This window comes from Hyla sarda, chromosome 4, assembly GCF_029499605.1.
Source record: "Hyla sarda isolate aHylSar1 chromosome 4, aHylSar1.hap1, whole genome shotgun sequence".
NCBI classification, from domain to species: Eukaryota; Metazoa; Chordata; class Amphibia; order Anura; family Hylidae; genus Hyla; species Hyla sarda.
In genome coordinates, this window is record NC_079192.1 from 71606373 (window position 1) to 71634091 (window position 27719).

At 40.7% G+C, this 27719-nt stretch overlaps 1 protein-coding gene and 1 long non-coding RNA gene across 7 annotated transcripts in view; one reads left to right on the forward strand and one right to left on the reverse strand.

Moving 5' to 3' along the window:
- LRRTM4 (leucine rich repeat transmembrane neuronal 4) overlaps positions 1-27505 on the reverse strand; it is a 681074-nt gene extending 653569 nt beyond the window's left edge. For 4 of the 6 annotated variants that reach the window (XM_056571383.1, XM_056571380.1, XM_056571382.1 and 1 more), the window contains exons 1-2: positions 27254-27505; positions 23841-25387 (exon numbers count right to left, since the gene is read on the reverse strand). In XM_056571383.1, the coding sequence (XP_056427358.1) occupies positions 23841-25387; positions 27254-27257 (1551 nt within the window). In that variant the 5' untranslated portion in view covers positions 27258-27505. Of the gene's footprint in view, positions 1-23834; positions 25388-25838; positions 25971-27253 lie in introns of those variants that run through there. The other 2 variants (XM_056571381.1, XM_056571385.1) reach the window with 2 other exon arrangements.
- Positions 12476-22745, forward strand: LOC130368099 (uncharacterized). Its single transcript, XR_008892285.1, has 3 exons — positions 12476-12501; positions 15606-15754; positions 22322-22745. It is a non-coding gene; the product is annotated as an uncharacterized LOC130368099 (long non-coding RNA).
- Positions 27506-27719: the final 214 nt, after the last annotated feature.

Genomic DNA, 27719 nt, shown 5'->3' on the forward strand with positions numbered 1-27719 from the left:
ACACAGTAAATGCAGTCTGGAGTGCGGAGGGGTGTGTGTGTGCAGTCTTATCCAATCATAGCTCCTCTCACACTTAAAGGGGTACTCCACTGGAAAACATATATATATATTTTTTTAAATCAACCACTGGTACCAGAAAGTTAAACCGATTTGTAAATTACTTGTAAATCTTAATCCTTCCAGTGCTTATCACCTGCTGTTATGATCCACAGGAAGTTATTTTCCTTTTGAGTTTCCTTTCTGTCTGACCACAGTGCTCTCTGCTGACAACTCTGTCCATTTTAGGAACTGTCCAGAGTAGGAGCAAATCCCCATAGAAAACCTATCCTGCTCTGAACAGTTCCTAAAATGGACAGAGGTGTCAGCAGAGAGCACTGTAGTCAGGCAGAAAGGAAATTCAAAAATAAAAGAATTTCCTGTGGATCATAACAACAGCTGATGAGTACTGGAAGGATTAAGATTTTTTTTATTAGAAGTCATTTACAAATCTGTTTAACTTTCTGTCACCAGGTGATTTACAAATTTTTTTTTTTCCAGTGGAGTACCCCTTTAACTGCCTTTTGCTGTTGGTTGCAGAGTAAGGGAGGAAGTTCTCCCCTGTATGGCTTCAGATGATGTAACACCTGCTGGAGAACGCCCCTTCCCAATGAACCTGAGGCTGAGCAGAAAATACAGAGCAATATCAAGGTAGAAATCTAAAAAGTAATACAGATAAAGGCAGGGGGTGGTTTATCATGATGGGGGTAGTGAACTGGAAGAATTATGAAATGTATCCAGTTAAAGGGGTATTCCAGGAATAATTTTTTTTTGTTAATCAACTGGCTCCAGAAAGTTAAACAGATTTGTAAATTCTGTTTACTTCTATTAAAAAATCTTAATCCTTTCAATAATTATCAGCTGCTGAAGTTGAGTTGTTGTTTTCTGTCTGGCAATAGTGCTCTCTGCTGACATCTCTGCTTGTCTTGGGAACTGCACAGAGTAGAAGAGGTTTGCTATGGGGATTTGCTTCTAAACTAGGCGGTTCCCGAGACACGTGTCATCAGAGAGCACTTAGACAGAAAAGAACAACTCAACTTCAGCAGCTCATAAGTACTGAAAGGATTTAGATTTTTTAATAGAAGTAAGTAAGTTTTTTTTCCTGGATAACCCCTTTAATGAGAGGCTCTCTTTAAAGGGGAACTTTTTCGTTTTTTGGGCCCCGGTTAACCCCTGATTGTACAATTAGCAAGTCACAAGGCTACCATTACTCCTGCAGGGTGTTCATAGGAAAGAATAACTAATGGCCATTGTCCTAGGTTGGACTGTGGTCATGTAAACCAGTGCCCAACTAGTAACGAGTAGCCTAGTACAGTGACCCCCCCCCCCGACCTACGATGGCCCCGACATGCAATCATTTCAACAAGCGATGGCCTCTCAGAGGCCATCGCATGTTGAAGGCAGCATCAACATACAATGTTTTTGTATGTCGGGGCCATCGCATAAACGGCTATCCGGCAGCGCAGACTGCTTCAGCTGCCACTGGATAGCCGTTTACGGTGCCCCGTGTGATGGTCTCCTACCTGTCCTCGGGGCTCTGGAGCGTCCTCTTCACGATCGCCTCCATCGCCGGCGCTCTCCATCGTCGTCATCACGTCGCGCGCACGCCGTCCCGTCACAGGGACGCGGCAACAGCGATGGAGGGCGACATCCAGGGCAGCGGTGACGGGTCCGGAGCGGCGGGGACAGGTGAGTACAGCTTCCTATACTTTACATTGCACGGATCCCTCAAAATACGATGGTTTCAACAAACGATGGTTCATTTGCAACGGATTACCATCATATGTTGAGGGACCACTGTATTGCTATAGGACCCCATACACATCCCTGATGTTTTTCTATGTTTAGGGAAGGATTATGTTTCTCCTTGTGTGCCTGATACCGCATCCGAGATGTTCCCTTTATTCTACGGTATAAGAGTTAATGCTGCTTTACAATTTACATACAAATGTGAAACAGCTGCTTTTGCAGGAAACCTATAGTTACAGTAGATAATCCAGAGTGTAGTGATATTGTCTTCATTAAGAAGTCATTTATTTTATGATCTTATGGGAAACCGGTCTCCTGGCCAATTCCTACCAGAAGGTTTATTTAATATTAATATTCTTTCCCCCCCAAAATGTCGGCATGAGGTCTTCCTCATCCAGGATCCTTCTAATAATAGCGCTGGCGTCATCTGCACCTGGTGTTTGATCTGGTCTCTCAGCGGAAGCATTCAATGGTCTTGATTCTAGTTTGGCGCTTGCTGAACATTTGCACAGTATTGAAAAAAAAAAGGATTACAGTACGTAAGTACTGAGGGCAGAAAATCACTTCTGGAATTGTTGCCAGACTTACCGTATATGCTCGAGTATAAGCCGACCCGAATATAAGCCGAGGCCCCTAATTTTACACCAAAAACCCAGGAAAAGTTATTGACTCGACTATAAGCCTAGGGTGGGAAATACATCATCCCCCCCATGTAATCATCCAGACCCCCGTCATCACCCCCCCTCTTCATCATCCCCGCCTGTCAATCCCTTCATCAGTGGTCTTCAACCTGCGGACCTCCAGATGTTGCAAAACTACAACTCCCAGCATGCCTGGACAGCCATCGGCTGTCCGGGCATGCTGGGTGTTGCAGTTTTGAAACCTCTGGAGGTCCGCAGGTTGAAGACCACTGCGGCCTTCGTCATCATCCATCATCCCTTTTGCTTTGTACTTTTGTACTCACCTCCCCTCGGCGGGAAGTTAGGGTGAGCTGGTCCGGGCCATCTATGCTGCAGGGACCGTCCGGTGGGGATGGTTAGTCATTGCGGGCTGTCCATTTTCACCGGGGGGGGGGGCCTCTTCTCCGGGCCCGAAGCACGGAGAAGAGGCCCCCCGGTGAAAATGTACAGCCCGCAATGACTAACCATCCCCACTGGATGGTCCCTGCAGCATAGATGGCCCAGACCAGCTCACTCTAACTTCCCGCCGAGGGGTGGTGAGTACAAAACAAAAAGGGGGGGGGGGGTGGATGATGACGAAGGCCGCAGTGGTCTTCTGGGCTTGCTGGGAGTTGTAGTTTTGCAACATCTGGAAGTCTGAAGGTTGAAGACCACTGAAGAAGGGATTGACAGGCGGAGAGTTCACTCGAGTATAAGCCGAGGGGGGCGTTTTCAGCACGAAAAATTGTGCTGTAAAACTCGGCTTATACTCGAGTATATACGGTAAATCGTTTTCAGGGAAACTCTGCAGAGAAGTCGGCGGATCTCTGCACATCACCAGTCCTACCATTATTGTGTCCGTCATGTCAGGTGTACTGGATGGGAATGCTTATTAATAGTACAGTGGTCCCTCAAGTTACAATATTAATCGGTTCCACTATGACCATTGTGTGTTGAAACCATTGTATGTTAAGACCATAACTCTATGGAAACCTGGTAATTGGTTCTGAAGCCACCAAAATGTCATCCAAAAATAGGAAAAAGTGAGGATTAAAGAAAAATAAGTAGATAACTAATATAGATAAAGCAAATCCTTACATATAAAAGTAAGAAAGATCTGCTGGGAGCTGTAAATCACTGTCTATGTCAGCGTTTCCCAACCAGGGTGCCTCAAGCTGTTGCAAAACTACAACTCCCAGCATGCCCGGACAGCCAAAGGCTGTCCGGGCATGCTAGGAGTTGTAGTTTTGCAACAGCTGGAGGCACACTGGTTGGGAGACACTGGTCTATGTAGAGGACAGGAGCTTCTTCAGGGTCCTGTACAGTACACGCAATGTCCTAAAAGTGTAAAATGGAGCCGCCCTCACCTGGTGTACAAAGGAGCAGCTAACCCTGCCCAGATATAGAGTACAGAACATGTAATACCATCCTGAACTGTAGGGGGCTCTACCAGACACCAGTCAGTGCATGCACTTCAGTAATACAGGTAAAGAGTACAGAACATGTAATACCTCCCTGTACTGTAGGGGGTGCTACTAGACACCAGTCAGTGCATGCGCTTCAGTAATACAGGTAAAGAGTACAGAACATGTAATACCTCCCTGTACTGTAGGGGGTGCTACCAGACACCAGTCAGTGCATGCACTTCAGTAATACAGGTAAAAAGTACACAACATGTAATACCTCCCTGTTTTGTAGGGGGCGCTACCAGACACCAGTCAGTGCATACGCTTCAGGAATACAGGTGTTTTACCAGTGAATGCCCATTCTGATTGGTCGGTTCTTCTAGCCATTGACACGTTTTGCAGATCTGGACTGTCTGTAGCATTGTATGTTGAGTCTGGTTTCAAGTTACAATGGTCCAGAAAAGACAATTATATGTTGAAACTATTGTATGTTGAGACCATTGTAAGTTGAGGGATCTAAGGTATATGCTTATTCATTGTTGTCACATTATGTGGATTATTATTAAGGTTTGTGTCTGGCATATTGAGGAAACAAAAGAAATGTTCTTGGATAAGAGCAATAAAGCAGCTACTGCAGCTCATCGGTATCACTCAGCTTTTCAAAAACTCAGAATGTCATTTCAAAGGGGTTTCTGGGATAGGAAATAAAATCTACTTTATTATCAGAAACAGTGCCACTCTTGTCTGTGGTCTGTGTTCGGTAGTGCAGATAATTCTTAACTGAATGGAAATAAGAAGCAATACCAGACTCAGCCTATGGACTAGAATGGTGCTGCTTCAGGGTAAGGAAAAGCCAAACAATGGGGTCATTTATCAAGGTCATTTCCAAAGTTAATGATGCAACTTTCCCTAGCATACATGGCTTTCTGCGCTGGCATGGTTTAGGCGTGGTTTCCGAGCTGCAGCGTTTACACACTGATTATGAAGTGCGACTTTTGCAAAAGTGGCACAGTTTTTCGCAACGACCACTCCAGCTGGGACCAGATGCAGACAGCCATGCCAAGCTGACTGACAAGCGCGTTCCACACTAGCTCCAAGTCACACTTAAGCATTAGCCAGAATTTATTAAAAGGTGCAGGCATCTTGATAAATGTTGACCAGCTGGTCCTGGCACACACTAGTGCACCGAACAAACGAAAGAAAACAAAAATGGCCCCAAATATTTGCTAAGGGCAGCATGGTGGCTCAGTGATTAGCACTGCTGCCTTGTGGTGCTCGGGCCTTGGGTTCAAATCCCACTAAGGACAACAATAAATAAAGAGTTATTATTATAATGACATCAGCAAAGAGCACTGTGCTCGTGATGTCATCAGAGAGAATTCCAAAAAGAAAAGAATTTCCTCTGTAGTATTCAGCAGCTAATAAGTACAGGAAGGATTAAGATTTTTTAATAGAAGTAATTTACAAATCTGTTTAGCTTTCTGGCACCAGTTGATTTAAAAAAAAAAAAGGTTTTCACCGGAGTACCCCTTTAAACTGACACATCCTGTTCATAGATCCCTTTGTAGCAGTGTCCTCCTTATCATCACAGACAGGATTAAAATGAAAGGTGACACCAGTGTATAAATAAGACAGGATCTACAGTGCTTCACATTAGCTGATGTTAAGAGCTTAACTTCCCCCTCCTAACCGCACAATGATCTCTGCGCAGGTTACAGAGCATGTTTAGAAAACTCTCCCATACACGTTATTAGGGTCTGCTCCAGACTATTCTGCTTGCTGTAAAGCATTTCTCTAAATGATGTTAAAAACAATTCAAGCAAGATGGCAGCTCTCATAAAAACATATTACTCAAGAAAGGAAAAGTTACATTTAGAACATAGGAACAGATTAGGAAAAACAACATGTTTTAGTAAAGAAAATCATTCTAAGATACATTCACTTAGAAAGATTACAGATGATAGATAGATAGATAGATAGATAGATAGATATGAGATAGATAGATAAATAGATAGATAGATAAAGAATAAGTCAGCCAGCACTTTAGTTGATACCAAACTATTATATGGACCTGGCCTACAGGTGCACGCTACTAGGCTAGATATACAGCAACAGAAGAATGCAGCAGCACACTGCCAGCACAAGGATATAGGTGCAACATGAATATGCAGTTAAAACATGGAGAGCTAAACAGCTATGGTGTAATAGATGCAAATGTAAAACTATGAAATAGTGAGGCACTTAGCTCGCAAATTTGTCTCCGCCGGCGGTCAAATAGCTTGGACCATCCCACCACGATAAGGTGGCCTCATTGGGACGGACCCTACACTGTGAATATGCCTCTGTGTGAATATGCCTCTGTGTGAACAATTCAGTAAGCATGGCAGGGTCTGGAACATCCAAGACATTGGAGACAAATTTGCTAGCTAAGTGCCTCACTATTTCATAGTTTAAAATTTGCATCTATTACACCATAGCTGTATAGCTCCCCATGTTTTAACTGCATATTCATGCTTCATCTATATCTTTGTGCTGGCAGTGTGCTGCTGCATTCTTCTGTTGCTGTATATCTAGCCTAGTAGCGTGCACCTGCAGGCCAGGTCTATATAATAGTTTGGTATCAACTAAAGTGCTGGCTGACTTATTCTTTGTCTGTATTGCACATACGGGGCAGTGGCTACCTCCATGTTGGCCTTGCACCCCACCCACCTCTATCAGGTGTGTATATAAGGTGTCTTGGATGTTCCAGACCCTGCCATGCTTACTGAACTGTTCACACAGAGGCATATTCACAGTGTAGAGTCCATCCCAATGAGGCCACCTTATCGCGGTGGGACGGTCCAAGCTATTTGACCGCCGGCGGAGACAAATTTGCGAGCTAAGTGCCTCACTATCTCATAGTTTCACATTTGCATCTATTACACCATAGCTGTATAGCTCTCCATGTTTTATCTGCATGTTCATGTTTCACCTATATCCTTGTGCTGGCAGTGTGCTGCTGCATTCTTCTGTTGCTAGATAGATAGATAGATAGATAGATAGATAGATAGATATGATATAGATAGATATGAGATAGATAGATATGAGATAGATGGATAGATAGATAGATAGATAGATAGATGGATAGATAGATAGTTATAGATGAGATAGATGGATATGCGATTGATATGAGATAGATAGATATGAGATAGATAAATGGATATGAGATAGATAGATATGCAATAGATATATAGATATAAGAAAGATAGATATGAGATAGATGGATAGATATAGATGAGATAGATGGAAATGCGATAGATATGAGCTAGATAGATAGATAGCTAGATAGATAGATAGATAGATAGATAGATGATAGATAGATATGAGATAGATAGATATGAGATAGATGATAGATACATAGATAGATTTGAGATAGATATGAGATAGATAGATAGATAGATAGATAGATAGATAGATGGAAATGCGATAGATAGATAGATGATAGATAGATAGATAGATAGATAGATAGATATGAGATAGAAAGATATGAAAGAGAGAGAGATAGATAATGAGATAAATAGATAGATATTAGATAGATAGATATGATATAAATAGATAGATAGGTATGAGATAGATAGATAGATAGATATTTTACTATTCCCTTTATTGAATAGACAGTCTAGGAAAAGAACAAGATGCATTATAAAATGACATAGTACTACGATCAATGAAGTGGCTCCGCAATATGGGATATCAAGATTGTGATTGCAAGTAGGCCAATAAATTGAAGGTTAACAGTAATATAGAAAAGTACAGCCTTGATGTAAGTGGTGGTAATACTATCAGGCACAGCTACCTTCCTGTACAGATATTTCGGCTATTTATCCTATAGAGCTTGTTATTTTTTAATTTATTTTTAATTTATTTATTATTTTTGTTATTTATCCACTTTTCCAATTAATTAGTGTCAGTTCCCGTAAACACGACGTCTGGAAGCGATCCTTATTAATGCGCAACACATGCCGCACTGTGAAGAAGAACATTAAATCGTATAAACATGAAAGCTTGGGAGGAAAAAGAGCTCATGTGAAACATGTTGTTATTAGGTGACATAACATCGGCGCAGCCTGCCCCCTTGTGGTGATTTCATCCTAAACTCCAGTTACCATGGTGACCTTTACGGTATATAAAGTACTATATATTAAAGGGAGAATGCTTCTATATGGTATTTGATTTGTTTTTTCACAACCAGTAATAAATAGTATTGAAAAAACTGTACAGCACTGATTCCTTCTATAGAGTATGTGGTATTCTACCTATAAAGATACCAAAATAGAAGTTTTTCAGTAATAAGACTTAGTTCTTAGTGTTTCTGTTATCTTCATCAATAGTATATGCTCCTAGACCAGTGGTCTCCAAATTGTGGACCTCCAGATGTTGTAAAACTACAACTCCTAGCATGCCCGGACAGTCGTTGGCTGTCCGGGCCTGCTGGGAGTTGTAGTTTTGCAACATCTGGAGGTCCACAGTTTGGAGACGCCTGTCCTAGATACTTTGACATTGTCCATTCAATTCTGTAAATGTCAAAGGGACACGCTCAATTGGCAAGGTAAATGGAAACACCCAGTTGTCAATTCATATCTACATTTCGAGGAGGAATAAGGGCCCATTCCTTACTAAATTTCATTCTGCAAGTAATTGTATTTTTGCAACAGCTGGAGGCACTGGTCCATTGCATGGAAGAAGCACAAGTGTGCTTCAATAGGTGGGGTGGCTGATGTGTGGGAGGGAGAAAAGGGACCGTACACTTACAAACAAGGAATCATGGGACTTGTAGGTCAACGTGGGGAACTCCAACAGGAAATAGCCAGTTCACAAAAAGACAGCCACAGCGTTACGGTAATCTCCCAATATAGCCATTTAGCCCCAAGACAAGCATGGATCCTTCCTAAGCATGTCCATTACTGTCTGCCAGGTACGTACTAAAATCACATCATGGTGGATAACCCCTTTAAGGAGGATCTGCAGTTTTTCTCTCTTACTTATCTTGTATAACACAATATGGTTTTGTTAAAATTCTCATTTCCAGTTTACCATGGATATCAGATTTTGCCTTGAATTGAGTGGGAACTGTACATAAGAAAATCCATAGATAAAAAAAAAGAAGGGATGGGTCAATAGGAGACCAGGCATCTTTATGGAGTGTCTTTGTCCCTGGGACTATGTGTTAATGGTTGGGAACTGCTAAAAATCTGCGTTTGCATCCTGTTATATCAAAAAGCAAAGGTCAGGTGCATATCCGGCATATGGTCATCTCTTGGTCTAGCCACGTTTCCACTTTTGACCTTTAAAGAGATACTCCTCTGCTCAGCATTTGGAACAAACTGTTCAGAATGCTGGAGGTGTCGCTGGGAGCTTGTGACGTCATAGAACCGCCCACTCATGACATCACGCCCTACCCCCTTCAATGCAAGTCTATTGGAGGGGGCGTGATGGCTGTCACGCCCCCTCCCATAGACTTGCATTGAGGGGGCGTGGTATCATAAGGGGGCGGGGCTATAACCTCATGAGCTCCCAGCGCCAGCTCCGGCGTTCGGAACCGTTTTTTCCAAATGTTGAGCAGCGGAGTACCCCTTTAAGTCATGAGCAAACCTTCTAAGTTCAAAAAGAAAAGTGGTAGGTAGAAGAAATAGCATTACAATGTAGCGACACACAGGACGCGTTTCGGCCAGCTCGTGGCCTTCATCAACTGATCAGTTGATGAAGGCCACGAGCTGGGCGAAACGCATCCTGCGTGTCGCTACATTGTCATGCTATGCTATGCCATGCTGTAAATAAACACTCCAGGGGATTTGCATCCACTCGTGTGTGCCGGGATTTCTTCTACCTACCATATGCTTACTGGTCCATGAGCACCACATCACGGTACGAGTGCCGAATCCTTCTACTTCCAAAAAAAAAAAAGTGGACCTTTCCATTGTAGCTAGATAATACACTATAATAAAAACCTATTGTGTTTGCTAAAAACTCAACAGCCCTCAGTAGCTTTTGCCATCACTGGGATTTTAATGTTCACGTAGGCTACAAGTCCTATGTTATCTCAATCCTTGATGCCACCTGAATGCCCTACATGCTATAAAACCCCTTACGATAACATGCTGCATACTTTGTTAAATGAGATCAAAAGAAACATATAAGCTTTTCACACTGGCATTGCTCTTTGGGCCGATTGTTTGCTGGAGGGGAGAATTACCAGAAATCAGCCCAAATATTCTCATGAATACTGCCTCCAATAGACGGTTTAATATTGCGTTACATAAAGTATGTCAATTTATTGGCTCTAGACCTTGATTCTTATTACCTTGTTTAGTAGGTATGAATTTTTAGGGTGCGTTCACACATACGGGATCTGTAACTGCCGATTAGAAGCTGTGCTCAGTCATTTAGTTTACATTGAAATCTACAGAAGAAAATCCTGCGCATCAAATCTGCGTATGTGTGAACGTACCCTTTATGGGATTTCAAGGACTGACACTCTTTTCAAGCTGTGGCCGAAAACCAATATAAAAAAACAAAAACACATTTCAGGGCTACTATTCAGTTCAAGTAAAAGTTAACCTACTGTATCCTCCTTGACAAGTCAAAGTGAGATAGACCTTTACTGGTTTTTAAACCAAAGGGACGGCCATTGTCTGTGAAGAATCTAAATGTCCCCCAAATCCCCAAACTTTTCTAATTCTCCATCCCATTATTTTCTAAATAGTCGCAGTATTAGATATGTGTCTGAATCTTCCAAAGAGGAAGAGCTCTAATGGAGTACAATGGCTTCCCGAAACATCATGGATGACCCCCCTTTGTGCAACCAACCAGTTCCCAAGCTCATGGACTCCCACCAATGCTATCTTCTAGCATGTCAAGAACTTCAGATGGGTTTTACTTGCAATCGTCCATTTCCTTCCCATCTTTACCTATTTTGTGAAATATATCAGTGAACATCTGTAGATTTTTGGAGTTTTTCACAAATAATAAATGTGTTGAAGGAGGATAGTCATAACTTCAGCAAGAATAACAATAATACTTGTACAATAACCAGAAGTGATTATCTGTTACTCTGGCAACCTGTACTGAAAAAGACAATTGAGGCGCAGGGTGTCGTCTCCGTCTGCTCCCCCACCCATTTCTCCAGCCTTTCTATTCTGCGATGAATGCTCTAGAGCACTGGTCTTCAACCTGCGGACCTCCAGATGTTGCAAAACTACAACTCCCAGCAAGTCCGGAAGACCACTGCGGCCTTCGTCATCATCCAGCCCCCCCCCCCCCCCCTTTTTGTTTTGTACTCACCACCCCTCGGCGGGAAGTTAGGTTGAGCTGGTCCGGGCAATTTATGCTGCAGGGACCGTCCGGTGGGGATGGTTAGTCGTTGCGGGCTGTACATTTTCACCGGTGGGGCCTCCTCTCCGCGCTTTGGGCCCGGACTAGTAACGTTGCCTTGACGATGACGCACAGGGACTTTGCGCATGAACGTCTCTGGGGCCGGGCGAGAAGAGCGGAGAAGAGGCCCCCCCGGTGAAAATGGACAGCCCGCAACGACTAACCATCCCCACCGGACGGTCCCTGCAGCATAGATCGCTCGGACCAGCTCACCCTAACAGCTGTTTGCTGTCCGGGCATGCTGGGAGTTGTAGTTTTGCAACATCTGGAGGTCCACAGGTTGAAGACCACTGCTCTAGAGCGAGTCAGTAGGGGAGATTTATCAAAACCCGTGCAGAGGAAAAGTTCCTCAGTTGCCCATAGCAACCAATCAGATCGCTTCTTTCATTTTTTAACAAGGGCTCTGCAAAATGAAAGAAGCAATCTGATTGGTTGCTATGGGCAACTGGGCAACTTTTCCCCTGCACAGGTTTTGATAAATCTCCCCCAGTATTCCTTTTGCGTCACTTATGTAGTCTTTTATAATAACTCAGTGAAATAAACCAAAGTGTGCTCCACCTACTCACAGAAATCGGTGCCAGAGGCATGTACGGAGCTAAAGGAGATCTCATATTCATCTTGAAAGTCAATCATCGGGGGAGATTTATCAAAACCCGTCCAGAGGAAAAGTTGCTGAGTTGCCCATAGCAACCAATCAGATCGCTGCTTTCATTTTTCAGAGGCCTTTTGAAAAATGAAAGACAAAAAAGGAGGAAAAAAAAGGGAACGCGCCCCTAGTGAAGTACAGTAAAACAATAGTGTAGGAGAAAAAGGTGTGAATCTCCCTCATCATGTTGTGTTATGCTAAGAGCACAACAACTTTATTCGCATGTAGAGTGGGTCTTTGGCTCACAATCCCTCCGAACACTCCCTGAAGTCATCGGTAGTATCAAATGCAAATAACTGGCACCTTGTCCTGATGAAGGGCCAGAAACGCGTTGATGAGCTTATAATAAACGCTACCCGATTATACTCTTTAAGAGTCTGATCTCTTGAAATTCATTTGGTCCAGCGCTGCAGGAAAAATCCTTTTTTTATTTATTTTTTATTTTTTTGCCTTTGAAAAATGAAAGAAACAATCTGATTGGTTGCTATGGGCAACTCAGCAACTTTTTCTCTGGACAGGCTGGGATAAATTTCCACCAATGTACAGAAAACATAAGGCTTTATGATAGTCCAGGACCATGATGGACAGGCTAAAGGTAAGGACAGGTATCAGTTTGGTCATTTTTAATAATTCAATTTAATTTAATAATTTAATTAATTTCAATATTTCCAAGTATGTCCAGACAGCACAGTCTAATGGCCGATTCCTGCAACATGTATTGTGTGGCTGACCAACAAATTTTAGCTTGGGGACCACAATTAAAAAACATATTGTAAATGAACAAGAATAGAATATAGAATAATTGTGTTTGGTTGATAATAGAATACAATCCAAGCTTGTGCTTTACTCTAAATAGGGCTGCATTCACACCACGTTTTTGCAATACAGTTCCTGTATCAGGTTTTTGATGAAAAACAGATTCCTCAAAACCTGACTAAACGGGTGTACAAATTTCAACCCGTATACAGGTAAAAACCGTGTACGGTTTGAAAAATGATGTCCGGTTGCATCAGTTTTTTAAGAAAAAAATGTAAAAGTTTTTAACTTTTCACTCCATTTTGAATAAAGTTTCACTTGTTTGGTTGAAATTCCAAGAAAAAAAACTGTGCAAAGTAAAAAAAACGTATGATGCAAAGCGGATGGAACCATACGCACATACGGTTCTGTACGGTTCCCATTGACTCCCATGTTAAAAAAAACTTACATGGTTTAATACGGTTTTTCACCCGGACCAAAAAACGTGGTAGTCTACGGTTTTGGGTACGGGTAAAAAAAACGGACAAAACAGTATAAGACGCAAATCGGGCTAAACTGGATGATGCATTTGACATACGGTTTACAATGTCAAAGGGGTACTCCGATGGAAAACTTTTTTTTTTTTTTAATATATATATATATATATATATATATATATATATATATCAACTGGTGCCAGAAAGTTAAACAGATTTGTAATTGACTTCTATTAAAAAATCTTAATCCTTCCAGGACTTATTAGCTTCTGAATACTACAGAGGAAATTATTTTCTTTTTGGAACACAGAGCTCTCTGCTGACATCACGAGCACAATGCTCTCTGCTGACATCTCTGTCCATTTTAGGAACTGTCCAGAGCAGCAGATGTTTGCTATGGGGATTTTCTCCTACTCTGGACAGTTCCTAAAATGGACAGAGATGTCAGCAGAGAGCACTGTGCTCATGATATCAGCAGAGAGCTCTGTGTTTCAAAAAGAAAAGAATTTCCTCTGCAGTATTCAGCAGCTAATAAGTACTAGAAGCATTAATATTTTTTCATAAAAGTAATTTACAAATCAGTTTAACTTTCTGGCACCAGTTGATTTAAAAAAAAATAAAATAAATAAAAGTTTTCACCAGAGTACCCCTTTAAGTCAATGCATACGGTTTTCTATACGGTTCCATATGGTTTTTAACTTGAAACCGTATACGGGAACTGTATAGTAAAGACGTGGTGTGCATGCACCCTAATACATGTGGGACTGGGACCAGCAATTTGTTGCAATATCAGCAGCTTGGGAACCACTTTGGACAGTTGCAGTCACAATACTATCAATGACTAGAGCAGTTTTCCCACCCAGAGTGTCTCCAGCTGTTACAAAATACAACTGGTGAGAGTTCGGGTTTTGCAATAGCTGGAGGTACCCTGGTTTGAAAACAGTGGACTAGAGGAACGCTATAGCATTAATGAGGTCTGGTATTAAGTTTAAAACTAAGTGGCATATGGGCATAGGTTGGAGGATTAGGTGTCCTCTTGGTGCTAGTGCTGGAGCGCCACTTACTGGTCATAAAGTCGGCACATGGCACTTGACACTAAACTCCAGTTTTATAGAGAAAATCAGGACAAAATATAGATTATTTTTAAACAGCATGCCACCTGGGAACTTGCAGACCCTATACTATCCAATAATACAGCAGAGTTTTCCAACCAGGGTGCTTCCACCTGTAGCAAAACTACAACTATCAGCATGCTCAGGGAGTTGTAGTTTTGCAACAGCTGGAGGCACCCTGCCTGGGAAACACTGGACAAAAGGTCTCATACTAGGTTAAGAATTAAGTGAGATATGGGCGTAGGTTGGAGGATAAGGTGTGCCCTTGGTGCTAACATCTCTGTCAATGCCATATAGCTGGCACATGGCACTATAGAAAATACCTTTAAAGGGGTTATCCAGGAAAAAAATGTATTTTACATATCAACTGGCTCCAGAATGTTAAACAGATTTGTAAATTACTTCTATTAAAAAATCTTAATCCTTTCAGTACTTATGAGCTGCAGATGTTGAGTTGTTCTTTTCTGTCTAAGTGCTCCCTGATGACACGTGTCTCGGGAACTGCCCAGTTTAGAAGCAAATCCCCACTTCAGCAGCTGATATTTATTGAAAGGATTAAGATTTTTTAATAGAAGTAATTTACATATATGTTTAACTTTCTCGAGCCAGATGATATATATATATAAAAAAAGTTTTTTTTCCTGGAATACCCCTTTAAATTGGTCTTTTACTCAAAACAATTTTGAAACACTGAGATTGTTTTGTTTTTCTTGGTGCTATGCTTAATATTCATTGTTTGCCAACCAAGGTGCCTCCAGCTGTTGCAAAACTACAATTCCCAGCATGCCCGGACATCCTTCAGCTGTCCGGGCATGCTGGGAGTTGTAGTTTTACAACAGCTGGGGGGCACCCTGTTTGGGAAATACTGTTAAAGGGGTTAGTCAGGAAAAACTTTTTTTTTATATATATCAACTGGCTCCAGATTTGTAAATTACTTTAAAAAATGTAATCCTTTCAGTACTTATGAGCTGCTGAAGTTGAGTTGTTCTTTTCTATCTAAGTGCTCTCTGAAGACACCTGTCTCGGGAACTGTCCAGAGTAGAAGCAAAAATCACCATAGCAAACCTCTTCTACTCTCTGCAGTTCCCGAGACAGACAGAAGTGTCAACAGAGAGCACTGTTGCCAGACAGAAAAGAACAACTCAACTTCAGCAGCTGATAATTATTGGAAGGATTAAGATTTTTTTACTAGAAGTAATTTACAAATCTGTTTAACTTTCTGGAGCCAGTTGATATATATATATATATATATATATATATATATATATATATATATATATATATATAAAAATATAAGTTTTTTTTTCCAAGAATACCCCTTTAATATTAGTAAATAATAAATTGGTTTGTAATAGTCCAGTAGGTTTCTTTGACCTCGAAGATGAAGGTTTGTTATCCTCCTAGAAGAAGTCAAACCTATTAAGGAGAACAATATGCTGCCATACAGTAAGCATAATGGCCATACAGGAACCAAATGACAATACCGCCAAGATCAATGCAGTCAGTAAGTTTTGTTGCCACGAACCATTCATGGCTATTGATTTTTCATAAAGAATTTCTAAATATCTATCCCATCAGTTAAGAGTCTATAGATTTGTATCTCATTCTCCAGTTTCTAGTTGAGTGTGTGCAGTTGTTCTCTGTTATCAGTTATTTACTATCTATGGAAGAGGCCATCATTTCAGCCAGACAGAAAATGTATTGGACAAAATTAGCATTGTTCATAACCATCAATATATCTAAGACACCAAACTTGTTGTTCATAGTAATGTTATTATATTATTGTGTTATAGTAATAAATCAATAGTAATAAAGGAAATCTATAAAATGTAACAGAAGGCAGAATTGCATTGTTAAACTTGTAAAACATATATATACCGTATATACTCGAGGCCCCTAAGCCGAGGCCCCTAATTTCACCCCAAAACCTAGGAAAAGTTATTAACTTGACTATAAGCCTAGGGTGGGAAATACATCATCCCCCCCCCCCCATGTCAGCATCCCCCTGTCATCATCCAGACCCCCTCATCATCACCCACATCATCATCACCCTGTCATTATCACCCTCATCACCATCCCCCTCGTCATCACCCCCCCTTCATCATCACCGCCTGTCAATCCCTTCATCATCATCCAGACCCCCCTTTTGTTTTCTACTCATCTCCCCAGTTGTTCCTTTTGGATGGGAAGGAAGGGTTAGCTGGTCCGGGCCATCCATCTTCGGCCATCTATGCTGCAGGGACCGTCCGGTGGGGAGGGTTAGTGGTTCTGGGCTGTCCATCTTCAGGCCCTCTTCTCCGCTCCGGGCCGGCCACAAACTAGTGACGTTGCATTGACGACGTCCCTGCACGGTGGCGTCAATGCTGTGTCACTAGTTCGGGGCCGGCCCGGAGAGGAGAAGAGGGCCTCCCGGTGAAGATGGACAGCCCAGAACGACTAACCCTCCCCACCAGACGGTCCCTTCAGCATAGATGGCTGAAGATGGATGGCCTGGCCCATCCCCTCACAGCTAAGCCAGAAGCGTTTTTTTGTTCACTCCAGTATAAGCCGAGGGGGGGGGGGGGGGCATTTTCAGCACAAAAAATTGTGCTGAAAAACTTGACTTATACTCGAGTATATGCGGTACATATATATATATATATATATATATATATATATATATATATATATATACAGTATATGTATTATAAAGCTAGGGGGAGTATTGTGAATCCTGCACAGTGAAATGCCTTTTACTTAGCTTTCTCAGTCTTGTGAATATTTGTCTGAAGCTATATCACAGCTCTTTGGGAGACTGGAAAAGCTAGACGGCACAAAGTACAAAGCACAGGGCTCACAGTACTTCCTCAGCTTTTCCAGTCTACTGAAGAGAACAACTTTCTGGTAAGAAAGACATACTGTAGCTCTTCAGAACACTGGGAAATCTGGATGGCACACATATTGCATGCCACCCAGCTGTCTCAGTCTTCTGAAGCTCCAGCAGCGATAAGCTGTTTCTTTTCCCTGCACTCCAGTCCTTCTTATACCCTTTCTTTTCCCCCACACTGATGCCTTCCCTCCCCACCCTCACATTCCTCTCAGCCCTCAATAACTCTTCTATCCCCACCTGGCCCATCCCTTCTCCCTACCTCCACACTAACTATTCTCTGAACCTGCCTGCTGGACAGTTAGATCATACTTTACCATGGAGTTGGTCTGGCAGCAGGATGTTTAAAACTCCCGAGCATATTTTGCAGCCTGAGTCTAACACCATCAGGGGATTTATTTGAAAATCCTGTAAATTTACATGGAACTTCCCATACATCTCCTCACGGTATTACTCTAGGGCTATAAAGACATTCCTTAAATTTTTTTTTTTACATTTAAACATGTATATCCCGAGATTCATAAAAATATCTCCAGCCATTCAGAAGTTATGCTGGAACATTGGAACATGTGATTAAACCTGCAGGGCTGAGTTTGTGGGAGGGGCATGGGCCTATATAATGCCCACAATCCATTTCCTCGGGCGTGTCTTGTGTTCATGCACCCACCCAACCCTACCTTTTCTTTTCCATTTCTACTACAGGGTACACTTTCATTTGCGGTTATGGCACACCTCAGCCGCTTATTAAGTATATGGTATTTATGTGTTATTGTAAGGTGGTTACTGGTAAGTTGTCATGTTTTAAGCCCCGAGCACAATCACTAGTGTATTCTTCTTACTGTAGTATATGATTATAGGAATGACACAACTACACATATCACTAGTGTATTCTTACTATAGTATATGATCACTATTGAAACTGCTAAAACTCTCATTATTGCTTTGATTCACTCCCGCCTCGACTACTGTAACTCTTTACTATAGGCCTTCCTTTCTCCAAACTCTCTCCTCTCCAGTCCATCCTTAATGCCGCAGCCAGACTCATCTTCCTCTCCAGCAGCTACACCGATGCCTCCTCCCTGTGCCAGTCACTACACTGGTTACCAATTCAGTCCAGAATACAGTACAAAATCCTCAGTCTCACACACAAAGCTCTCCACAATGCTGCACCTCCCTACATCTCCTCTCTCATCACTGTCTACCATCCTACACGTTCTCTCCGATCTGCTAATGATCTCACACTAACATCTTCTATAATCCGAACGTCTCAATCCCTTCTCCAAGACTTTACTTGTGCTGCACCGGTTCTCTGGAATGCTATCCCTCAATCCCTCAGACTAAACAACAACATCCATAGTTTTAAACGTGGCCTAAAAACACATCTCTTCAGACAGGCCTAAAACAGTTTCTTATCGGCGTCAACATATCCCCAACATATCCTCAACATATCCCCAACATATGCCCAACATATCCCCAACATATCCCCAACATATCCCCAACATATCCTCAACATATCCCCAACATATCCCCAACATATCCTCAACATATCCTCAATATATCCCCAACATATCCCCAACATATCCCCAACATATCCCCAACATATCCCCAACATATCCTCAACATATCCCGAACATATCCCCAACATATCCCCAACATATCCCCAACATATCCCCAACATATCCCCAACATATCCCCAACATATCCCCAACATATCCCCAACATATCCCCAACATATCATCAATATATCCCCAACATATCCTCAACATATCCTCAACATATCCCCAACATATCCCCAACATATCCCCAACATATCCCCAACATATCTTCAACAGATCCTCAACATATCCCCAACATATCCCCAACATATCCCCAACATATCTTCAACAGATCCTCAACATATCCACAACATATCCTCAATATATCCCCAACATATCCCCAACATATCCCCAACATATCCTCAACATATCCCCAACATATCCTCAATATATCCCCACATCTCTTCTTTGAATAGTTATTGTGTAATTTTATGTCTGATACTTGTCTTTGTTTGTACCCCATAATTGTAAGCGCTGCAGAATCTGTAGGTGCTATATAAATAAATAAATAAATGATCATAGGAGTGACACAACTACACATATCACTAGTGTATTCTTACTGTAGTATATGGTCATAGGAATGACACAACTACACATATCACTAGTGTATTCTTACTGTAGTATATGGTCATAGGAATGACACAACTACACATATCACTAGTGTATTCTTACTGTAGTATATGGTCATAGGAGTGACACAACTACACATATCACTAGTGTATTCTTACTGTAGTATATGTTCATATGAATGACACAACTACACATATCACTAGTGTATTCTTACAATAATATATGATTATAGGAATGACACAACTACACATATCACTAGTGTATTCTTACAATAATATATGATTATAGGAATGACACAACTACACATATCACTAATGTATTCTCACTGTAGTATATGATCATAGGAATGACACAACTACACATATCACTAGTGTATTCTTAGTGTAGTATATGGTTATAGGAGTGACACAACTACACATATCACTAGTGTATTCTTACTGTAGTATATGATCATGGGGATGACAGAACTACACATATCACTAGTGTATTCTTACTGTAGTATATGATCATAGGAATGACAGAACTACACATATCACTAGTGTATTCTTACTGTAGTATATGGTCATAGGAGTGACACAACTACACATATCACTAGTGTATTCTTACTGTAGTATATGATCATAGGAGTGACACAACTACACATATCACTAGTGTATTCTTACTGTAGCATATAGTCATAGGAATGACACAACTACACATATCACTAGTGTATTGTTACTGTAGTATATGTTCATATGAATGACACAACTATACATATCACTAGTGTATTCTTACTGAAGTATATGGTCATAGAAGTGACACAACTACACATATAACTAGTGTATTCTTACTGTAGTATATGGTCATAGGAATGACACAACTACACATATCACTAGTGTATTCTTACTGTAGTATATGTTCATAGGAGTGACACAACTACACATATCACTAGTGTATTCTTACTGTAGTATATGGTCATAGGAGTGACACAACTATACATATCACTAATGTATTCTTACTGTAGTATGTGATTATAGGAATGACACAACTACACATATCACTAGTGTATTCTTACTGTAGTATATGATCATAGGAGTGACACAACTACACATATAAGTAATGTTCTGCTAATGTAGTATGTGATCAATAATGTACTATGTGGTGTAGTATGTGATCTGCTACTAATGTAGAATGTTATTAGTATTGAAGTATTTGTGGTAGTATGTGTTCAGTAATGTACGATGTGATCAGTATTGTAGTATTTGATCAGTAATGTAGTATGTGATCAGTAATGTAGTACGTGATCAGTAATGTAGTACGTGATCAATAATGTAGTACGTGATCAGTAATGTAGTATGTGAACAGTAATGTAGATCGTGATCAGTAATGTAGTATGTGATCAGTAATGTAGTATGTGATCAGTATTGTAGTACGTGATCAGTAATGTAGTATGTGATCAGTATTGTAGTACGTGATCAGTAATGTAGTATGTGATCAGTAATGTAGTATGTGATCAGTATTGTAGTACGTGATCAGTAATGTAGTATGTGATCAGTAATGTAGTATGAGATCAGTATTGTAGTACGTGATCAGTAATGTAGTATGTGATCAGTAATGTAGTATGTGATCAGTAATGTAGTACGTGATCAGTATTGTAGTACGTGATCAGTAATGTAGTATGTGATCTGTAACTAAGTATGTGATGTAGCATGTGATCTGCTACTAATTTAGTATGTGATATAGTATGTGATCTGGCTACAGATATAACTAATATAGTAATGTTTGTGTTCAGAAGACTGAAATGACTACACATATTACTAATGTGCAACCTAAGTAGTATGTGATAATAACAGTAACACAACGACACATATAAGTAATGTCATTAATGCTGCATAATCTTAATTGTCAATTACTGCGTAATTTGTAAGTGCTATATACATATATTTATATATATATATATATATATATATATATATATATATACAAAAAATAACAGATAAGCAGCACAACCAAGCAAAAGGGTGCAGTAGAATTAGGTGCAAGCGGCCAGTTGGTCCCGGTCATGGACCCCAAAATTCAGTAGAAGAAGATAGTTGTAGCACTCCAGATAGGGCCAATACATTTTTTTCAACTATCTGGAGTGCTGCGACTATCTTCTACTATATATATATATATATATATATATATATATATATATATACATATATACATATATATATATATATATATATATATATATATATATATATATATATACATGATGATTATTATTATTGTTATTATTATTCTTAGCTACGAGTGTAGACTACAGATATAACTAGTATAACTACAGGTATAACAGGAATAACTAGTGTGCTACAAGTTTATACTACACACATAACTATGTGCTACTATGCTATTATACATTCATAAGCATAAAATTATTATACATATATCGTGTGTAGTACTGTATGTGTTCATAGGAGCAAATTGAGTAGACATGTAAGTGACATGTATAATATGTGATACTAAGGTAGTTTGTGCTAAAGACGAGAAATACTGTATAACTAAAGTGCTACTTATGTAGTATATAGTACTTAATAAGATAGTATGTTTTATCATAAGTACAGTGCCCTGGAACTAAGGGAACTCCAAATAACAAATAGATAGTAATAATAATAATAATAATAATAATAATAATAATAATAACAATAATAATAATAATAATAATAATAATAATAATTATTATTATTATAATACTATAAGTCTTTTGGAAATTGATAAAAAGCACATTGTGATTTCCCATCATCATATGTTTAGCCCAATAACAACCCCAGCCCTGCTTACCTCTTATATATAGACATTTATGTAAGAACACGCAATCACATGCTGTATCTAGACATTATCCTCTTCTGGAAACACTGTGTATTCAGTCTATGGTTAGCCTAGTCAACTATGTGTGTCTGTCCATGTTCCACAATCTACCATTGCATCTCATTCCAAACCCTTTTACCCTGAACAAGAATTATCAAAGGAAGACAAAACACAGAATTGAGTTTGATCACATTTTTTTTTTTGTCAGGAAAGAGATTACGTCTGTCACATGAATCAAGTTCAACATGTGTAAATTTGACATATTGTACATCAGACGGGCTTATTCAGCACTGCCAGTATTGGAACAGCAGCCAAGCAGACAACACAGTGGAAGGGCAATGGACTCAGGGTTGATCAGTTGGCAGAATGTGGGTTCCCAGCCTCCCAGCTGTCTTTTTGACCAATAGGGGGCGTTCAGAGAATCCACATTGAGTCACAGGGGGATCAGGCTGCCTACATTATGCCAAGTGAATGCCCAGCTGTGTGCCCTACTATCCCTTCCCTTTTATTACACATTCAACAGTACTGCCGTAGAAGTCCTTTCGATTCAACATACAAGAAATGCCATCATTTTGCATTGTAAATGTTTTCAATATTAAAATACATATTTAAAAAAAAAAACTATTTTTCCATCTCCGAGTACACCCTCAACCCCCCCCCCCTCCCTACCCAACCCACCTTTCACCGGTTTACCAGCATTTAAATAAGAAAGAATGAAACACACACAGAATGTGCCAAGCTGCTGTTAACCCCTTCAGAACTGAAAGGGTTAAACCAGCTCAGCCTCCCTGAGCAATCAGGCGTGGAATACTGAAAGGATTTTGTGTAACCTCTGCAGCCAGATGAATATCCATAAATTTAGTCGTCCCCAATCACCCATTGGAAAAGATTGTTTTTAATTTAATAAGAAGCAGCAAAAACCATTTTCATTTGCGTTCAATATGTGGTTTAGTTAGAATTGGTCCTCATATAACGTTACAGAAAAACAAAGGATTCGTGACTGTCAATCATTTGGAAGTAAGGCAGTCTTATCTTATCCATAAGGCAAATCATATGTAAATGTATCAATATGTTAGTAAAAGCAAACAAGATCTTTTCGGTCTTTTTGTCCGTGAAACAAGAAACAAATTGGGTTGTTATCTTTGGCTTTAGCTCCTCTTGAATTTCCAGACCAAACAAAAATTGTATGTTTTGTGATGTTATTGTTAGTTTGTTTATTTGTTTGTTTTTAATCCCTTTTTAATATTGGATAAATCCTTTCATTAGTCCATTAAAAAAAAAACTGAGCAATAAGGGCCAACAAATCTCACAACAGGCACAGAATGCCCTTTTCATTAAAGGATCTCTAGGGTTTTGTCCCTATCTGCCCCACTTGGCAAGCACTCTCTCCTGCCATCGGAAAAAGGCTTATTCATACTGTATGTCATCCTTGAACGGACTTCCTTCACGTTTCCCAGCTCCCAGGGAAAAAAAAGAAATAAATAAAAAAATACAAAAAAACATTGCTGCATTCATTAAAACCAACCTCACACCAAAGTGGATTCAGAAAGTCTATCAATGATAACAATAAAATGTATAAAAAAATACTCAGTTTTTTTTTTTAAACTATCAAGCCTGGTAACTCATCTTAGAGATTGGGAACATCTCAAATGTCACAGATTTTACCTCGACTTTTAACAGCAGCAAAACGTTTAGTATCATTTCAAGGTTTTTCATGTTTTTCATACCTCACATTCCCGGGAGCCAGAGATTGTATATGTACAGGGTCCTGATCCATTAACCAATACATCCATGGGTTCTGTGTTGGAAGGTTTGTAGTCCACGTAGTACTCCTGTAATGGAGAGTTTATTTGTCTTTCGGACTCTCTGGCCTTTTTCCGCCTTCTCTTCATCATGGAGCTTTGCTGCAGTTGCTTCATGCTGGCTGGATACCTTTTCCATGATACATAGATGACTAATAAGATCATAGCCACAGACAGGAAAAGTGCCACGCTCCCGGCTATGATTTTATGGAAGGAAACATGCTCGTATTCTTGTTCTGCCATGGGTGTCTGAAGGCCAGGAGAAGGGCTTGGTGTGTATGAAGTTGGAGATACACTCACCAACTTGTACACTGTAGGCTTGGGTACAAATTGTGGTTTTGGGGGAGCTTTGGTTGTTTGATAAGCTCTTTCGGTCACCAACACAGGGGTTTCACTGCAGATATTGTATGTTTCCACGGCATCAATAACCTTCTCACCTTGGATATGTTTAGGGCCAGCGCAGATCATGATGCTCTCTTTGTTGCCCTTAAAGTTTTTAAGCCAGAAAACCAGCGGGCAAATGGTTTTGCTGCATTCCCACATGTTTCCAGACAGTGTTATAGAGGTCAGAGATATCCAAGCATTTATGGTTTCCTGGGTGACATTGGTGAGCTTGTTGGAATCCAGATTGAGCTTTTGTAGATTGGGGAGACATTGGAAGGTCCCAGGTTCAATGTTCTGTATGTCATTTCCTGACAGGTCAAGGTTGTGCAGGGCACTCCAAGTCCAAGTTAATCCTTGGCTAATGGACCTGATCCTATTCCACTGCAGATATAGAGAATGCAAGTTGGATAGACGAGGAAAGTGAGCAAAGTTCACCTTAGAGAACTGGTTATGCTCCAGGTGGAGCTCCTTCAGCTTCAGGAGACCAGCAAAGGCATTGCGAGACAAACTCCTGAGCCGGTTGTAACCCACATCCAAGAATTCCATGTTGCGGCAGTCCTGAAATACCCTAACTGGCACAGTTTTCAGAGAGTTGGACCGTAGATGCAAACTCAGAAGCTTACGAAGACCCTTGAACTGCTCAGATTGGAGCACCTGAAGCTTGTTGTAGGATAGATCCAAATTTCTGAGGTTAGGGACAGGGTGGAAAGTGGCATTGGCTAGATTGGTAATTTTGTTAGAACTCAAAATAAGCTCCTTCAGCCTTCTGATACCCTGGAAGGCATCCTCATCCACCGAGCTAATATAGTTGTGGTCAAGGTAAAGCCAGACCAGCTGGTTAAGGCCAGAGAACTGGTTCGACTTCAACTTTTGGATGCTGTTGTAACGTAAAGACAATCCCTGTGAGCCACCTGAAATATTCTGCGGGATGTCTCTGAAGGCATGGGACTCACAGTACACAATCTTCCCATCACACCGGCAGTTCTTTGGACAAGCTTTTTGTGCCCCCACAACAATCACTATGAATAGTACAGGTAGCAAAACCAGGGATAAACTCATGCCTTTCAGTTGATTCATCGGTTGGAACCCTGCAAAAACATAAGGATACAAGGGATTGAAATCATGTAAAAGAGGACAATATGGATGAACTGAGCTTTCTTCATAACTCCCACCCACCCCTTGCAATTATATTAATCTTATTAATCTAGTCACATTATAACAAATAAGCCCTGCAAGCTTCAGAATGAGAAGATCATGTTGAGGCTTGGTGTAATGCAGCCCTATTATCATTGGGGTCTTCAGACTGCACCATCATAATTCCTAAATAGATTACCACACCCTTTGAACTGGAATTGTGGAACAAAAAGAATTTAAAAAAAATTAAAGTGTACCCAATGGCATTGACATACCTGCCAGTCACCAGGGCATCAAGCTATGTAATTGGTCATGCATACATGTTAACCCTGCTCAACATATACATGTATGTTGCGATCTGGTACCATACTTATAGGATAACTTATTATTGTAACGGTTACTAACCCAGATTAGTTAAGGTAGAGTTTGAATCCTTTTGCCCTGCAAGGGGACCATAGACAATAAGCAATGATGGGATGGGGTAATGACTGAATGAATTTTTCTTTTTCCCCCCTGTATACAACTCCTAGTGGCTGGAATTTAATTAAAGTGATGCAGTGTTTGCATATTGTTGCTTGCAATGGAGCGATCTATACAGGGAAAAGAAGCTGGTCAAATTGGGGTTGAACCCATTCAGGCTACAACTATTTGTAGATATCTATTCACTCTGAAGGGGCACAGTCTACTCCTATCGCTCCATGTTTTTCACTCCCCTGTCCATTGACTTTAAGAACGAGGAGTAGATCTGACCTTGCTAATGGTGCTCGTGGAACAGAAACACATATTTTTGCTAGTGGAAAAGGTTCAATAAAAAGATTGCATAGGAGAGGTTATATAGTAGCAGGGTTGCGGAGTAAGAGACAATTGAGACATAGGGGACATTTCTGGGGGTTTCTGAAATAATGCAGTCTTGGCTCCTTGTTTCCAATCTTAGCCTCATTTCTATAGGACATGGGCGTTTTGTAAAATCTAAAAAAGGCCACGATGGGAAGAGAACAGGTTAAAAATGTTAAAACCCCCAGCTGGCATTTCCTTGTTGTCTGCTACTAAAGAGGCTTCTCTATGCAATGAATGCATCAGATTCAGGAGCTGGGAATGAATCCTTTGGCACTGTGGAGGAAGCCTGAACATGGCATATCTCCTCCGACTGTCATACACTGTAGTCATTGCTTCGGGTCTGTCTGTAATACTGTGCATGGAAAGAGAACCATGCAACGCTAACCAGCACCGTACATTGTGCAACTTCTGCACTAAGTCCAGGGGATCAAGTTGGAACAATAGTCAATAAAGGGAGAGGAACAATTTGGATGAGGAGGCAGTACAGCCCTGTGGATAACTGAGATGGTGTGGTCAACATAGGTGGTCATCAAAATGGAGTGGTCAGCACAGGTGGTCATCGAAATGATACTATTTACTATAAGGTAGAGCTAGATGTACCTGCTGTTACCTACAGGTGTATGCCACTAGAAATGGATGGATTTTTTGTAGGTCTATAGATGCAGGAGATATATGTCTAAAGGTTTCATTAGACTGATCTTCATAGGACCAGTTCCAGACAGGAGCTATCGTATCATCCAGGTGAACGCTATATGTCTCCATGCATGTTTGTCTGTATGCAGGCATGTCCGTATAGCCCTGAAATATACAGGTATTACACTGCGCTTGCATTGGTGCATGCACTCAACTGAGCAAAGCATCACCTTGCATGTTTTATGGCTAGAGTAATGGCAATTCCAGCATTTAAAACCAGACTTGCTAGCTTTATTTCCCCCTCTTACCCGAATGGTCCTTGCAAGCATCAAGGCAGAAACTTCACTTACCCATCCTCCGTCTCTCCCGGCGATTCCTTCGTCCTTTTCTCAGGGATTGTCTCGGGAAACGTCTCCTTTTTTGCCTGTTAATTGTGAAGCAGCAGTTCCTTCATGGTCCATACAGGTCTCTGTGTCAAACCATCCTGTTGCCAGACCGATCCCCCCACCCTCCCCTTCTGTATATATGTATATAGGGGATTTTTTTTTTTTTTTTATTCCCTTTTTTTATGACAAAGTTTATCTCCTTGTTTTCTTCATAGGGTTCTATATGGATGAAGAGGTCGAAGAAGAAGAAAAAGAAGAAGAAGAAGAGAAAAAAAAAAGTCTTCTGTGGCTTGCAAAAGGAGATTCGGATCAAAGAAGAATTCCTGCTATTGGATGTAATGGGAAGTAGATGTTGCAGCCTGCAAGGGAAGGTATAGAACTTCTGTGCAAAATCTTCGCAATACCTAACCAGCCTTGCCCACCACCGCCT